The sequence below is a fragment of the Eublepharis macularius genome, chromosome 17 (genome assembly GCF_028583425.1).
Source record: "Eublepharis macularius isolate TG4126 chromosome 17, MPM_Emac_v1.0, whole genome shotgun sequence".
NCBI classification, from domain to species: domain Eukaryota; kingdom Metazoa; phylum Chordata; class Lepidosauria; order Squamata; family Eublepharidae; genus Eublepharis; species Eublepharis macularius.
In genome coordinates, this window is record NC_072806.1 from 46046334 (window position 1) to 46062065 (window position 15732).

The 15732-nt window shown below is 44.4% G+C and overlaps 1 protein-coding gene across 2 annotated transcripts in view; it reads left to right on the top strand.

Moving 5' to 3' along the window:
• Window positions 1-15732, top strand: part of CCSER2 (coiled-coil serine rich protein 2) — a 356652-nt gene that overhangs the window by 183658 nt on the left and 157262 nt on the right. For both annotated transcript variants that reach the window (XM_055001012.1, XM_055001015.1), the window contains one exon: window positions 11564-11647. In XM_055001012.1, the coding sequence (XP_054856987.1) occupies window positions 11564-11647 (84 nt within the window). The remainder of the gene's footprint in view (window positions 1-11563; window positions 11648-15732) is intronic.

The following is a 15732-nucleotide window of genomic DNA, read 5'->3' on the forward strand; positions in this document are numbered from 1 at the left end:
CAGAAAGTTACCATCAAGTCAAGACATGAAATGACAATGTTCTTACTTCAAAATCAAAAAGACTTTCCTAGAAAGATTAATGTTAGAGATAGAACATTGTTATTTTATATGATTGTGGCAGCAAGGTCGTTATATGCAAAATACTGGAAACGAGAAAATACCGGAAATCAAAGAATGGATTCAAAAACTGTTATACATGGCGGAGATGGACAAAATAATGAGAAAACTGAGAGAATAAAATTCAAAAGAATTTCAAGAAGACTGGCAGAAAATGAAGGATTACTTAGAAAATGAATGGGATGAAAAGGAAAATTAGTAATCTTTGATAACTACTGAAAGATAGATACTAAGTGACTTTACCTGTACTCAAAAAGATTAGATGTAAATTAGATGTCATGATCAGGGAAAGAACGGTTCTAGCGCTGTTGGAAGTCAAATAAAAGGGGGAAGGGAGGGGTGGGGGCATACACTTGTTAAGGGAAGAATAATTAATGTTTTTATATTAGATGTATATGCTAACCTACCAAAAAATAAATAAAAAATTTATTTAAAAAAGAGAGAGAGGTGGAGCTCAGTATGTGCCAGAAGGCCTTTCTAAGGAAATCTATCCCATAGTTCCAGAACCCTAAGCACTTCTGCTGGCACCACCACCTCAGCCAACGATTCACCTCAAGGATGGTCTGCTCCTTTTGCTTTACTCTTCCTTTGACAGGAAGGATAGAAGAGAATACCACCTGTGCCCCCACTGTCTTCAACTGCCTTCCAAGAGCTTCATAGTCCTCTTTAATTCTTGAAACGTTATTTGTGGCACTGTCATTCAATCCCACGTGAACCAGCACTAACGGGTAGTGATCAGTCGGTCTGATCAGTTTCAGCAATCACTCTGTAATATCCTGAATTCTGGCTCCCAGCAAGTAACACATTTCTCTGAGTAGGGGATCTGGCCTGGACACATGACTTTCCATGCCCCTGAGCAGAGAGTCCCCGATGACCACCACCTTCCATTTTCTTCCACTTCTGTGTGGCCCCATGCCCTCTTCACTCCTTCCTCCAGGTTTTTGTGGTTCTCCTTCCACTCTCGTCTCTGTCACCATCTCAAGCACCTCAAAACGATTCTTGAGCTCCAGTGGATCAGAACGTCGCCTTAGTCCACGTCTTCTGTTTTGTACTGCAGAACTGAGAGGAGGCTAAGAAGGGAGATTGACTCTTCCTTCTTCTCTTGGACTTACTTCTTGATGGTTGTGCAGAGCCCTAGGCTCTTCTCAATAAAAGCCTCCCCTTCCTTGTTTTTCTGAAGGGTGGTGATCCTCTCCTCTGGGCTCTGAATCTTCTGCAGAAGCCTGACCAGCTTACACTTCTGACAAGTGACACCTGTCTTGTCTTCCGGGAGGAAAACAAACATGGCACACTCCATGCAGATGACTGGAAAGGGGCCTTCTGTCGACATCATCACCTTCCAAGTCTCTGTCACCATCTCAAGCACCTCAAAACGATTCTTGAGCTCCAGTGGATCAGAACGTCGCCTTAGTCCACGTCTTCTGTTTTGTACTGCAGAACTGAGAGGAGGCTAAGAAGGGAGATTGACTCTTCCTTCTTCTCTTGGACTTACTTCTTGATGGTTGTGCAGAGCCCTAGGCTCTTCTCAATAAAAGCCTCCCCTTCCTTGTTTTTCTGAAGGGTGGTGATCCTCTCCTCTGGGCTCTGAATCTTCTGCAGAAGCCTGACCAGCTTACACTTCTGACAAGTGACACCTGTCTTGTCTTCCGGGAGGAAAACAAACATGGCACACTCCATGCAGATGACTGGAAAGGGGCCTTCTGTCGACATCATCACCTTCCAAGTATATTCCAAGAGTACTCTTCTAGCTGCAGGTCCCTTTCATTCTCCTTCTCAGAGCCCTTCTCAAAGTTGACGTGATTTTGAACTTGAAGTAGAAAAGGGGGAATCTGTTTTATCCCATTCAGTGGAAACACTTCAGAGTCACAAAAAGTGGGGCACATTAGGACTAGCAAACTTGTCAATGCTTTTCACAAACATTATCTTAAGAAACTGAGGGAGGAGTGATTTTGAAGGAGGCAGAATGTCAAGCAGGCCTGTGACCTGCCTGCCATACTCAGTGATGTCCTTTGGGGAATGGAGGGGATAAATAGTTTGTAGTTCTGCTGCTCTCTTACTATATTCTCTACTATTGCTATCCTGCACTCAGTTGTCTTATCTATTGGTGGGGTGGGTGGAGCTTGAGACCTGGGAACCAGCCACCTGACCTTGGAGCCTTGGTGCTTGCATCTCTTCCTCCAATGTCATGTCTGTGTTCAGTCGTGCCATAATTGTCTGTATGTTGTAACCACAATGCTCATATTAACCTGATATATTCTCTTCTTAGTACAAGTGTTACTTTTTGAGACCCAGAGTGGACCTTTCCTGTTATCTTATAGAAATATGCTGCCCTAAGCTAGCACTTACCTTGGAGCATCGAGATGCCAGCTTTTGCTACTTTGCCCAGATGCTGGGAAAGTATGATTGTATACTGAATGTCTAGCCATAACTAAAAAGGGTTCTCATAAGACCCGTGTATACTGTGCGCCAAAACCTTAACAGTTATTTGAGCAAGGGAAAATCAAGTATAACATAGAACTGCTTGCCTTGCCTTATCACTTCTACCAATCTCTGTGATAAAGTGCAGACCTGAACTGTCAAATCCTAAATAAAGCTTTTCTACTGGAACCAATGTGTGTTCACTGGAGAGGGGCTGAGAGATCTACCTGCCAGGAACTGACACCCTTCCAGCTTTCCTGCCAAAAACTGCACACCAACACTAATGGACTTCTGCTTGAAAAAGGGTGAGGACAGAGGAGGGTATAACTAGTCCCCTGGGCCTTGCTGTGGTATTTCTGGCAATTGCTTTGTACTGTGCTCTAATGGTGGTAATTTGGAGTATGCATTGCAAAAAGATTTGGGTTTCCTTATATATATGTATCTTTATTAGTTTTCATACAGAAAAAGGAAGAGAAAGAATAAGCATATAGAAAGTGATACAGTTATACTTATGCTTGCTTGTATCGGGGCCAGATCCCCTATTCTGAGAGATGTGTTGCTTGCCGGGGGCCAGAATTCAGGATATTACCGACCGACTGCCAAAACTCATCAAGCCTGCTGATAAGTACCCATTTGTGCTGATTCATGTGAGAACGAATGACATGGCTGCAAATACTGTTGCAAGAATTAAAGAGGATTATGAAGCTCTTGGAAGGCAGTTGAAGACATTGGGGGCTCAGGTGGTATTCTCTTCTATCCTTCCAGTCAAAGGAAGAGGAACATGCAGGGAGCGGACTGTACTTGAGGTGAATCATTGGCTGAGATGGTGGTGCCGGCAGGAGCGCTTTGGGTTCTGGAACCATGGAATAGGGTTTCTTAGAGAAGGCCTTCTAGCACATGATGGGCTTCACCTCTCAAGGGCAGAGAAGAAAATGTTTGGAACAAACCTGGAGAACTTCAACAGGAGAGCTTTAAACTGATGCTGCAAGGGGAAGGGGGCGATCGACATGGTGGTTTCAATGATGAAGTGAAAACAGTGGGGACCCACCTTGGTAGGACAGGTCAAACAAAGGAAGAAGGCTACAAGTGTCTATATACTAATGTCCAAAGTATGGGCAATAAGAAAGAAGAGCTTGAGCTTCTATTGCAAACAGCGGGCTACGATATAGTAGGAATTACTGAGACTTGGTGGGATGATTCCCGTGACTGGAATGTGCTAGTGGGTGGGTATGAGTTGTTTAAGAAAAACCAGAAGGGTGTAGGAGAGGAGGTGGAGTGGCATTGTATATGAGGAACGGGCTTGATTGTCAAGAAGTTATGGAGAATGGTGTGGACAGCACATTGGAAAGCATATGGGTAGAAATAAGGGGAGGAAGAACAAAGGGTACTATTGTTAGTGTGCTACAGACCATCTGAACAGCGAGAAGAAATGGATGCTGCCCTCTTTGAACAGATTAGTAGAGTATCCATTCATCAGAATCTTGTAATTATGGGTGACTTCAACTTCCCTGATGTGTGCTAGGAGACAGGCTCAGCAAAGCATCATGAATCACGCAATTTTGTGACTTGCCTGGCCAATAACTTCCTTTTGCAAAAGGTGGAGGAAGCTACAAGGGGTTCAGCCATACTAGACTTGATATTAACCAACAGGGAAGAATGGGTAGATGAGATAAAGGTGGTGGGGACCTTAGGGGGAAGTGACCATGTCCTCCTTGAATTCCAGTTTCTGTAGGGGGTCAAGGAAGTTCATAGCCAGACTCGTAGGCTAGATTTTCATAGGGCCAACTTCAATTAACTCAGAGGCTTGATGAGAGTCATTCTGTAGGGGAGTGTGCTGGAAGGGAAAGGAACGAGTGAAGGGTGGGCTCTTCTCAAACATGAGCTTTTGCAAGCTCAAGCCCTCACTACTCCAGCAAGACAGAAACATGGTAAGGGCTCCAAGAAACCAATGTGGATGTACAGAAAGCTCCAGAATAAGCTAAGGGAGAAAAAGGAAATGTTCATACCTCTAAAGAGGAGTATATAAAGGTTAGTAGGTACTGCAGATCAGCCATCAGAGAGGCCAAAGCTCAGTATGAGCTGGGTCTGGCCAGGAGGGCTTGCTATAATAAAAAAAACTTCTACAGATATGTGAGAAGCAAACAACAGGTAAAGAGGCATTTGGACCGCTGTTGGGAGTAGATGGAGAAACTCTGATGCAGGACAGAGAAAAAGCAGACAGGCTTAATGATTTTTTTGCCTCTGTTTTCTCCCTGAAGAACTCAGGCACATCTAGAGATAGTAGAAAATGTGGCAGGACACCTGAGTGGCTAGTTGACATTGACAGAAAGTTTGTGGAGAGGCATCTGGCTGTACTGGATGAATACAAATCCCCTGGGCCGGATGGGGTTCACCCAAGAGTGCAGAAATAACATTTTAGACAACTTGCAGAACCCCTGTCCATCATCACCAAGGCCTCCTGGAGGACTGGGGATGTGCCACAAGATTGGAGAAGAGCAAATGTTATCCCAATCTTTAAGAAAGGGAAGGCCAGTCAGTCTGACTTCTGTTGCTGGGAAGATATTAGAACAGATTTTAAAGGGATCAATCTGCAAGCATCTGAAGGACTGCTCAGTGATCCAGGGAAGTCAGCTTGGTTTTGTCACTAACAGATCATGCCAGACCAACCTGGTTTCCTTCTTTGATCGAGTGACCAGCTTGATGGATCAGAGGAACTCTGTTGATGTGATTTATTTGGATTTCTGTAAAGCTTTTTATAAAGTCCCCCATGACATTCTGATGGGCAAACTTGAAGATTGTGGACTGGATATAGGACAGTTCGGTGGATAGGGAACTGGTTAGAGGACCGCACCCAAAGAGTGGTGGTCAATGGCATTTCATCAGATTGGAGGGAGGTGAATACTCTGGGCAGCTGTGAAAGGGATGCAATTCAACAAAGCCAAGTGCACAGTATTACATCTGGGCCCCAAAAATGGGAAGCACAAAACTGGATGGGGGATACACTTCTAGGCAGTAGTGTATGTGAAAGATCTTGGGGTAAGAGTGGACTGTAAACTAAATATGAGCAGTCAGTGTGATGCGGTGGCAAAAAAGGCCAATTCAATCCTGGGTTGTATCAAAGGGGCCATAGCGTCGAAATCGCAGGAGGTCATATCCCCTCTCTATACTGCTTTGGTCAGGCCGCACTTGGAGTATTGTGTGCAGTTCTGGAGGCCTCACTTCAAAAAGGATGTGGCCAAAATTGAGAGGGTGCAGAGGAGAGTGACGAGGATGATCAGGGATCTGGAGACTGAGCCCTACGAGGAAAGGCTGAGGGCCTTGGGAACGTTTAGTTTGGAGAAGACGAGATTGAGGGGGGACATGATTGGTCTCATTTGAAAGGCTGTCATTTGGAGGAGGGCAGGGAGGTGTTCCAGTTGGCAGCAGAGGGTAGGATCCAAAACAATGGGCTTAAATTACATGCACAGTGGTACTGGTTGGATATTAGGAAGAACTTTTTCACAGTCAGAGTAGTTCAAAAGTGGAGTCAGCTGCCTCGGGAGGCGGTGAGCTCCCCTTCACTGCCAGTTTTCAAGAAGAGCCTGGATGAATACTTGTCAGAGATGCTTCAGGCTGATCCTGCACTGGGCAGGGGGTTGGACTAGATGGTCTGTATGGCCCCTCCATCTCTATGATTCTATGTATCAATATTCTAGTTTCCCACATCGTGTTTCCTCTTAATACATCTTTAAGCTCTGAGTTCTGTTATATCATAGAGTATTGCCTTTATATTACTTTACATTTATTCATTATATTTATTCTTCATCCGTTTGTAGAAGGTCCCATGGCACGGAAAAGTCTTCTTCCTTTTGTCGTTTCATTAACAAAGTTAGTTTGGGTTTCCTGCTTTGGGTTTACCTGAAGCGGGGCGGGGGGAATTGGAAATACTGGTGTTTACTTGCTTCGTTATGCTCCGTAAAGATTCAGAGTATACTCACGTGAGGGTGAGCAACACCCCACCCCCCTCCCATCCCACCTGAGGCAACTCCCCCACACCCCTGGGGCAACCCCCCACCCCACTTTCTTGGCCAGCAGGGAGAGGGGAAGGGTGATGATTAGCTGTGTGGCGGCAGCACGTTAGAGACCGGGATGGCCTGGAGCCGGTTTCTCCACCACCGCAGCACCTCCTCCAGGCCTGCAGCAGCTCGTAGGGTGGTGGGGAAGGCTGGGGCCGCCTCCTCTGGCCCTTCCTGCCTCCTTTTGGGTCAAGTGGGGCCAATTTAAGTGGGGGTGGGTGCTTGGGGTTGGGGTTATGTTTAAAGTCCTTGCCGCTTGCAATCAGCAGGAAAGGGGCCCTTTAAACGTGACCCCGACGTTTTCTGAAGAATTATGAATGCTTCAGTAAGCTTTGATTCGGGATTTCCAAATTGGGTCCAGCATGCTGGTCCTAGTTCAGAAATCCCAAATCTTTTCAGATCGGGTCCGATTTCGGTATTTTACCCAAATCGGAAACCCAAAGCACACACCCCTAGTAGTAATCTCTTAATAAAGACCTTTAACTCATCCTGCCTGGTCTGATGAAGTGAAGTAATCTAGCAGAATCCCCAGGCAGAGCCTGACAATGGGGTGTGGATCTTAGCATCAGCATTTGCTGGCTGATGACCCCTTCGCCCCTTCAGCCTTCCTTCTGGGGGAAGGACAGCAGAATGACAGTAGGTGAGCATAAACCTCTGCATTCCTTTCCAGCAGGGAGCAATCATGCCCTGAGAACCCCGAGGCTGGACCTATCCCTGCCATGCATCACCCCCAAAATCCCTTAAGAGGACTCTCAGCTATTGGGAAACATTACAGTACAGAGCCAGTTTGGTGTAGTGGTTAAGAGCGCGGGACTCTAATCTGGAGAGCCAAGTTTGATTCCCCACTCCTCCAGTTGAAGCCAGCTGGGTGACCTTGGGCCAGTGACAGCTCTCTGGAGCTCTCTCAGCCCCACCCACCTCACAGGCTGTTTGTTGTGGAGATAATAATGATGTACTTTGTAAACCGCTCTGAGTGGGCATTAAGTTGTCCTGAAGAGCAGTGTATAAATTGAATGTTGTTGTTGTTGTTATCATCATTATCATCATTATTACATATGCTCTCTCCCATAAGGATCCATGCCCAGTGCCAAAACTACCACAAGAGAGCCAGCAGCCCTGCCACCATGGAGAGAGCCAGTTTGGTGTAGTGGTAAAGAGCGTAGGACTCTAATCTGGAGAATCGGATTTGATTCCCCACTCCTCCACTTAAAACCAGCTGGGTGACCTTGGGTCAGTCAGTTTCTAGGAGTTCTCTCAGCCCAGGGCGGTATATAAATTGAATGTTAATATTATTATTATTAAGAAACTCTTACTGAATCAACACAAAAAATGAAACCTACAGTATTTGTCTATAAATATTTGATATTGGTTAATAAATATGATATACAGAGTTTCAGGGATGTATGGTATAATGAGCTAAATCATCAAATTCTGCCAAAGCAATTGGATAAGGTTTTAAGCTTTATACTTGTTGCTGCTATGGGTCTTAAGCTGCAACTTATTCAGCAAAAAATTACATTTATGGTCACCACAGTACCTTTTTAGAAAAGGATTAAGTACAGCACCTTTTTAGTAAAGGATTACACTGTCCTGTTGCTGACAGTGTAACTTACAAAATATGTCTCTTAAGTATAGGCTTTGGGCATGTCAAGTTGTTTGATTCTTTTGGAAGGAAGTCATCACTCATATTAATTTTCATATTAGAATAATTTATTTTTGAGAATTTGCCCATGTCTTGGAACCTAACCAGTGGCCAACAGAAATGGATCCTCCATGCCCTTACAGTTACTAGAAGACTTACACTACAACACTGAAATGACAAAGCCCACTTCCTATAACTCATTGGATTGAGGACCTTATAAACGTACCATTTGAATATATCATATATGGACAGCAATTGTGTGTGGAATTATTTTTAGATATTTGGAAATCTTTTATAGAAACTTGCGTTTAGATTTGCCCACACTGTTTCTGTTTTTGTTGCTAGCATTGTATTTCTTTTATTTGTTTTGCACTAATAAATAAAAAAAATTAAAAATATATGTTATAAAACTGCCACAGGAGGCAGACTGTACTCTACCTGGCTCCTGCCAAAGCTTCTGAATTTGTAACAATCTTGCAGCCTCTCCTACACTTCCTGCAGCCAAATGTACTGTCCACAGCTAGATAGCTGCCCTCTCTCGGAATGGAACAATGCCTCTAATCTAAAAGAATTGTTCAGGTGGTGAATGATCCCGCTCCCTGCTGCTCGAACAAAATGTCCCACTGTCTTGGCAACCTTCCTTCTGGCCATGTCAGTTTTCCCTGGGCAAATGGCCCAATGCCAAGAGTGCCTCTAACACATCTAACCAAAGAAGGTACATGCCTGGAGAGCTTCCCAATGAAGTCCTTAAGTCCATCAAGATTTTCTGCAATAAGACCAAGCCTGGCTGAGTGCCCAAGTCATTTCCCCATAGCTAGATGACCACTACGTTAGGAGGCCCCAACTGGACTGCACGCTGAAGAACTGTTGGGATCAAGAAATTCCAGAGCATCCTCCTTATTCAGATCCACTTCACGAAGATGGCTCCCTGAAGCCCACAGTGCATTCTCCATCTGGATTCCTCCATGTAAAGTCCCTCCTAGTACATGAGGCTGTGCCTGCAGATCCAGACTGACTTAGTCCATCCTGTAGGAACTACAAACTGACATAAATACATGAGATAGTTGAGAAAGAGAGTTGCAAGCTGCTGTACTTTATGCTACCATCTGTAGCATGTTTCTTAACTTCTGCCGTCCAAAAGATTGGAAAAATAAAAGTTGAAGGTAGAAAACAAATTGCGTAGTAAAGAAAAGGAAGTATATTTGTTTAGAAACATTCTACAGTAGGTAGGACTATGTGTATATTTGAATGCTAAATTTTATAAAATTGAAAACAGCAAATTCTTTAATAATGTAATATTAACCCCTTATAGCATATTGTTGCTGAAATTATTTACATTTGATTCTTTTCTTTCCTTAACTTACCAACATTGACTATGTAGAGGAGTTTGCTTCTTATGAGTGTTTGTGACCTCATTGATGATGAAATCCATTTAAATAACAGAGCTCAACATTCTGTGTCCTTGAATGCAGCTATGTAGCTTTTATTCGGGGAGTTATGTTTCTTTCTTCTACTCTGGAAAATATACTAAGAATTCGATACAGGCCATGTGGACAAAAAGTAACATCGGTAAATAATGTAATACTACTGGGTGTCAGGTGCTTGGCATCACCTGTCGTACTCAGCAACACCCTGCTGTCATGATTGTAGTCTAATGCTTTATGTTATGGTTATGGTTAAATGCTGAGGCTATTCTTTGACTGGACTGCAACTGTTACTCGCCTTGCCTTTCAGACCCACGATGTGAAACTATGCAAGGGAGGCATTTGTTCCTGCTCCTTTGTACTGCACCCAGTAGTTCTCAGACGCTACAACCTTGAAAATCCCATACATCAGTTCTGCTGTTTTCCCGCTTAGATGTTTCCCTGCTGAGCTTAGCTGACCGTTTGACTGGGCGGGGGTTGGATTTTAGGATTTGCCTGTGCTCTGGAAGCCTATATACGTTTGATGCTTGCATGTGAACATTATTCATAGCAAAGATGGAGTAGGCTCACTATACTAGCAGCTTCTCAATAAAGTTCTTTTACTGCCTAGAGTGAAGTGTTTTGAGAGTTGCTTGGCAGATCCTTACCCTGGGAAGCTTTTAAAGGAAGATGTAGTATTCTTGTAATATTCATCGACTTAAAACTTTCATATGCCTTAACACAAAGCTAAAAAGATTTAGATGCTCTTCTACTTTTTGGTGGACCCATGTGTGATTTTATGCTTCTCACCTTTTCTAGCCACTTCTGTACTTGCACAGATAGATTCATGTACATACTTTGTGTGGTAATACTATATTTTTAGTTTTTTTTCTAAATATAGACATTTTCATGTATAAGTTTCATTGAGGCATTGCAACACAATAAATAGGAAAAAATGCTTCTGTTTTGGGTGGGGGTCAGAGGTCAGGATAATAAATTGTCTTTTAGACAGCCTTTTGTAATATTAAGGTTAATAGCTATAATCCCAGAACAGTTAAAACATTGTGACCCTGCCCTAGCTAGAGATTCTAAGTAGGATCCAACAATGTTTTGGTTAGAGAAAGTAGAGGGATACTTACAGTGTAATCCTAAACAGACTTACACCCTTCTATCCATTGAAGTCCATGGATTTAGAAAGAAGTGCTTTAGATTGCTCTGTAAACCATCCTTATCCACCTCCAACAGATGAACTATAGGCAGTTTTTAACTAGATCAGTGTGTCATGATAGAACAGACAGAGGAACTATGCACACAGTAACTGTTTGTACATGTAGTTTTCCATCCAGCTTAGGAATACATGTACCGAAGCCTGGCTCCACGCATGGATGGTTGCTATCTGGACAGGAGCATGTGGTACCCCTGTGCAGGTGAGACTACTAGCATGAATGGATGCACAGTGTTTTCTAAAGCAAAATCCTTGCACATCGAAAACCTGACATGTTCCTAAACATGACACTGACTCATTATAAAGAAAGAAATAGCTAGGGTGGGGTCATCTTTCTAGCTCAATAACTCTTTGTTCAATAGTTTGCCCATGTTTTGATTGATTGTTTAAATATGTAAATATTTCTCATTGCCCAAGATGACTTACAAAGTCATTTTTTAAAAAAGTACAAAATATGTTAATTCCGGATTAATATACCCTTCCCTTGAAGGGTGGTATTTTTAACTGTATATTAGAAACAGTAGTTCTGTGTTTAAAATAGGAATTTTAACCAAAGATTTAAACAATTAAATTTCACTGTAGTCCTCTAAACTGATGCTGGATAACTGTTTGAACTGACATTTCTGGCACTCATGGAAGTATTAGTTCAGTGATGACTTTCGCATGGTCAGGAAATAAATGGGGAAACTTTTCTCTTTTGTAGAATGATGAAAATGTGTCACTCCACAACATCACTCTTTCATTGCCTGCAAGCCCAGATCTCCAGGATCCTGAACCAATACACAAGGTAAACTGGCTATGTTTTAGTGTGAACAGTCTGCCTAGCTCTCCACTGTTTTAATACCTGTTTATGAATGGTAAAAATCGTAAAACTTTTAACTAATGAGCTTCATGCTGCAGTAAGCAAGCTGCCCAGCTGAGCAGAATGTTGCCAGCTCCTGATTGGAAGACTGGAATATAAATGCCATGTGAATGGAATGCCGAGTGATTAGGTGCCATTGACACCGCCCAAGCCACAGAATGTGCAGCTCCTTGACAAGAAAGGTGCTTGAGGGTTTTATTCTATCAATTCATCTCGCACATTTCAATCTCCTTTCTCCCATTGATGATAACCCCAACTAAAAAAACTATTCCTCAATTTAGGACCATCAATTAAATCTATAAGTTTAAGCTCTTCCTGGGAACATTTAATTACAACTCTAAATTCATCAGCCACCTGGAAACACAATTAAAACTACAGTTTCTTTGTCAGGCACCAGGAGCAGGCAAGCTAACTCTTCTGTCCTGCCCTGGCTTGCCAGTCAAAGTTACTCAAACCTTTTGTTCATCCCACAGGGAACCATTAAGGTCTTTGTTCGTCATCGGTCTTCCTGTGCAGTCCCACATGGGACTGTGCATACGCAGGCCTGCCAAATTCAGAGATTTTCTAGCTTAAAATCACTAGTGGATGCTCCAGCCCCTCAACGCATATGCACCACCGTCTTTCCCACTGAAAACGGCACCTTAAGAAGGTGGAGTGCCCCCACACCCTCAGTTCCTCTTTTGCCGCCGGTGTAGGAGGTTCTAGTGTAACGACTTACCAGATAAGTACTTGATTGAGCTTGGCTTTATCCCTCGTCATGTCAGAAAAGGCCTTATTTAAGCAGTGCACATCTTGTAAAGGGAAGATGACATGGACTGATGGCCATTCTGTCTGCCTTTTTTGTCTGGGTGAGACTCACAACACCCAAACTTGTAAGGACTGCTGTGTATTTACACCCAAGGCAAGAGCCGAGAGGGTGGATAGACTACATGCTTGGCTGTGGAAGAAGGCTATGGTGGCAACTGACCCGCCAACTAAGACTAAGGTGCCCGCTTCAACTGTCATGCCTGATCAGCTGGAGCCCAAGCCCAGCAGATCCAAAACCCCATGCTTTCACTCTTCCCTGACACATACAGTGTCGAGGGCTCCTTCGGAACCATCGTTGAAGCCGAGAGCTGATGCTGGGTGAAAGCCTTTGGATCCAAGCGCCTCTTCGGATCCGGCACCAACTGGTTCCAAGACCCCATGGAGCCATACCCCCTCAGTCTCAGTTGTTGCGGCTAGCTTACCTTTGGGGTCGCCCTTGTCTCCTCAGAGTTGGACGGCTTTGCCACTTCGGATCTGATCTGAGAAATCTTCAGAGCTGGGAGACCGCTCCTTGGCACCGGGGCACGAGTCCTCCGCTATGTTGGATCCAAAGAGAAAGAAGCGTAAACCAAAGGAGAAAACACCGCTGCCTGAACCAACTGTGTATTGTGGTCATCTAGAGAGTGGATTGAGGAAGAGGTGGTTGTGCTAGACAAGCCTTCGACCCCTGGGGGTTCCAGATCCCCCTCACTGAAATCCTGGGTGACCTGTTCATCCTTTGAAGAGGACAAACTTCCTCTTCTTGCTCTCTTCAAATATTTGAAAGGCTGTCATTTGGAGGAGGGCAAAGAGCTGTTCCAGTTGGCAGCAGAGGGTAGGACGTGAAGCAATGGGCTAAAACTACATGCAGAAAGGTACCGGCTGGATATTAGGAAAAACTTTTTCACGGTCAGAGTAGTTCAAAAGTGGAATCAGCTGCCTAAGGAGGTGGTGAGCTCCCCCTCACTGGCAGTTTTCAAGAAAAGGCCGGATGAATACTTGTCAGAGATGCTTTAGGCTGATCCTGCACTGGGCAGGGGGTTGGACTAGATGGTCTGTATGGCCCTTTCCAACTCTATGATTCTACCCAAATGGCATACCAGTTGTCTAAGGGGGCTACTGAGGGCTTCCCATACATGGCACCCTGCAGTCCTAGCCCACCATCAGAACCGTCGCCAGAAGTGGAAATTGGGGTTCTGGAGGACACTTCTCCAACTGAGGATTTCCACCCCTACACAGAACTGTTCGGTCGCATGACCAGGGCTCTGGAGATTGACATCTCCTCATCGGAGCAGAAATCTACAGATAAAATTCTTAAGCATATTTAAGCTGGGTCTGCCAATGATGTGTTCCTGCCGATCATTGAAGGGTTTGTTGACCTCTTGACCAATTTGAACCTCAAGCCTGCACCTTCTCCACTGACCAATCAGAAGTGTGAAGGTCTATATAGGACAAGGGATGATGTCTGCCAGTATCTTGCAGTACATCCACCACCACCATCACTGGTGACAGAAGAGATGCAGACATGGTTGAAACATGGAACACACTCCACCCCATCAGATAAAGAGGGGGGAAAGAATGATGCTTTGGGCAGAAAGGTCTGTGCCTCTGCAGCACTGAATATAAACATATCTAAATATTCTGCAGTAATGGAAGCCTACCAACTACTTTTGTGAACTAAGGTTGCTTTGTTTGTGCCTAAGCTCCCAGAGGATCAATGGGCTCTTCTGAAGGCATCCAGGAGCAGACGACTTGCCTTTCCTGCCACCAGATTAATGCAAGTCGCAATGCCGCATATACTTCTGCCAGAAGTCTCCTGTCTGCGGTTGTCCAGCAGAGACATTGATGACTTCGTGCCATGGCGTTGCCCATGGACACTCAGGGTGGAGGATCTCCCTTTTGAAAGAAGAAACCTGTTCTCTGATAAGACGGATGAATACCTGTCTAGAAAAGAAAGGAAATACTTACTGCTACGTCTTATGGAGTGTTTCCCCAACAGCAGTCTTAAGGGATACAACAGCATAGATTCTACCCGAGAGAACGTTACCAATGTTTCCAGCCTTACCAGGGGTATGCCCAGCAGTCGCAGCATCCTTACAAGAGTTCCCAATCCTCTTTTCCTAGGAAGAGGCAGGGTCATAGGAATAAGCAGAGCTCACAGCAACAGCCCCCTAGGGATCATCAGTCTGTTCAGAAGCAGTTCTGACTATTACAAGTCTCAGACCCCATGTTTGGGGACAGGTTGAATGTGTTTTATTCTAGTTGGTGTAAGATCACTTCTGAACGTTTGTTTTTGGATATTGTACGTGTTAGTTATACAATTTAATTTTTGTCTTTACCTGATTTGAGACTCCCTCCTTCGGATTCTGTCGCACTCTGGGGAACAAGTGGAGTTGGATGCCCTGTTGGCTAAGGGGGATATCAAGGAGGTGGTGGAACCCTCATCAAAATGGGAGTTCTATTCATCACTGTGGTAGATAAGAAGGACAAGGGCCTCTGTCTCATCTTGTCCTTGTGGTCTTTAAATAAGTCTGTAGTGGTATGCAAGTTTAACTTACGGAGAATTGGGCGGACAGCCCAGTGGAAAGCATATGGGTAGAAATAAGGGGAGGAAGGATAAAGGGTATTATTGTTGGAGTCGCTACAGACCACCTGACCAGCAAGAACTGGATGCTGCCCTCTTTGAACAGATTGGTAGAGTATCCAGACATCAGAACCTTGTAATTATGGGTGACTTCAACTTCCCCTATGTGTGCTGGGAGACAGGCTCAGCAAAGCATCATGAATCACGCATTTCCTGACCTGCCTGGCTGATAACTTTCTTTTGCAAAAGATGGAGGAAGCTACAAGGGGCTCAGCCATATTAGACTTGATACTAACCAACAGGGAAGAATTGGTAGATGGGAGGAAGGTGGTGGGGACCTTAGGGGGAAGTGACCATGTCCTCCTTGAATTCCAGTTGCTGTGGGGGGCCAAGGAAGGTCATAGCCAGACTCGTAGGTTAGATTTTCGTAGGGCCAACTTCAATGAACTCAGAGGCTTGATGAGAGTCATTCCATGGGGGAGTGTGCTGGAAGGGAAAGGAGCGAGTGAAGGGTGGGCCCTTCTCAAACATGAGCTTTTGCAAGCTCAAGCCTTCACTATTCCAACAAGACGGAAACATGGTCAGGGCTCCAAGAAACTGATGTGGATGAACAGAGAGCTCCAGAATAAGCTAAGGGAGA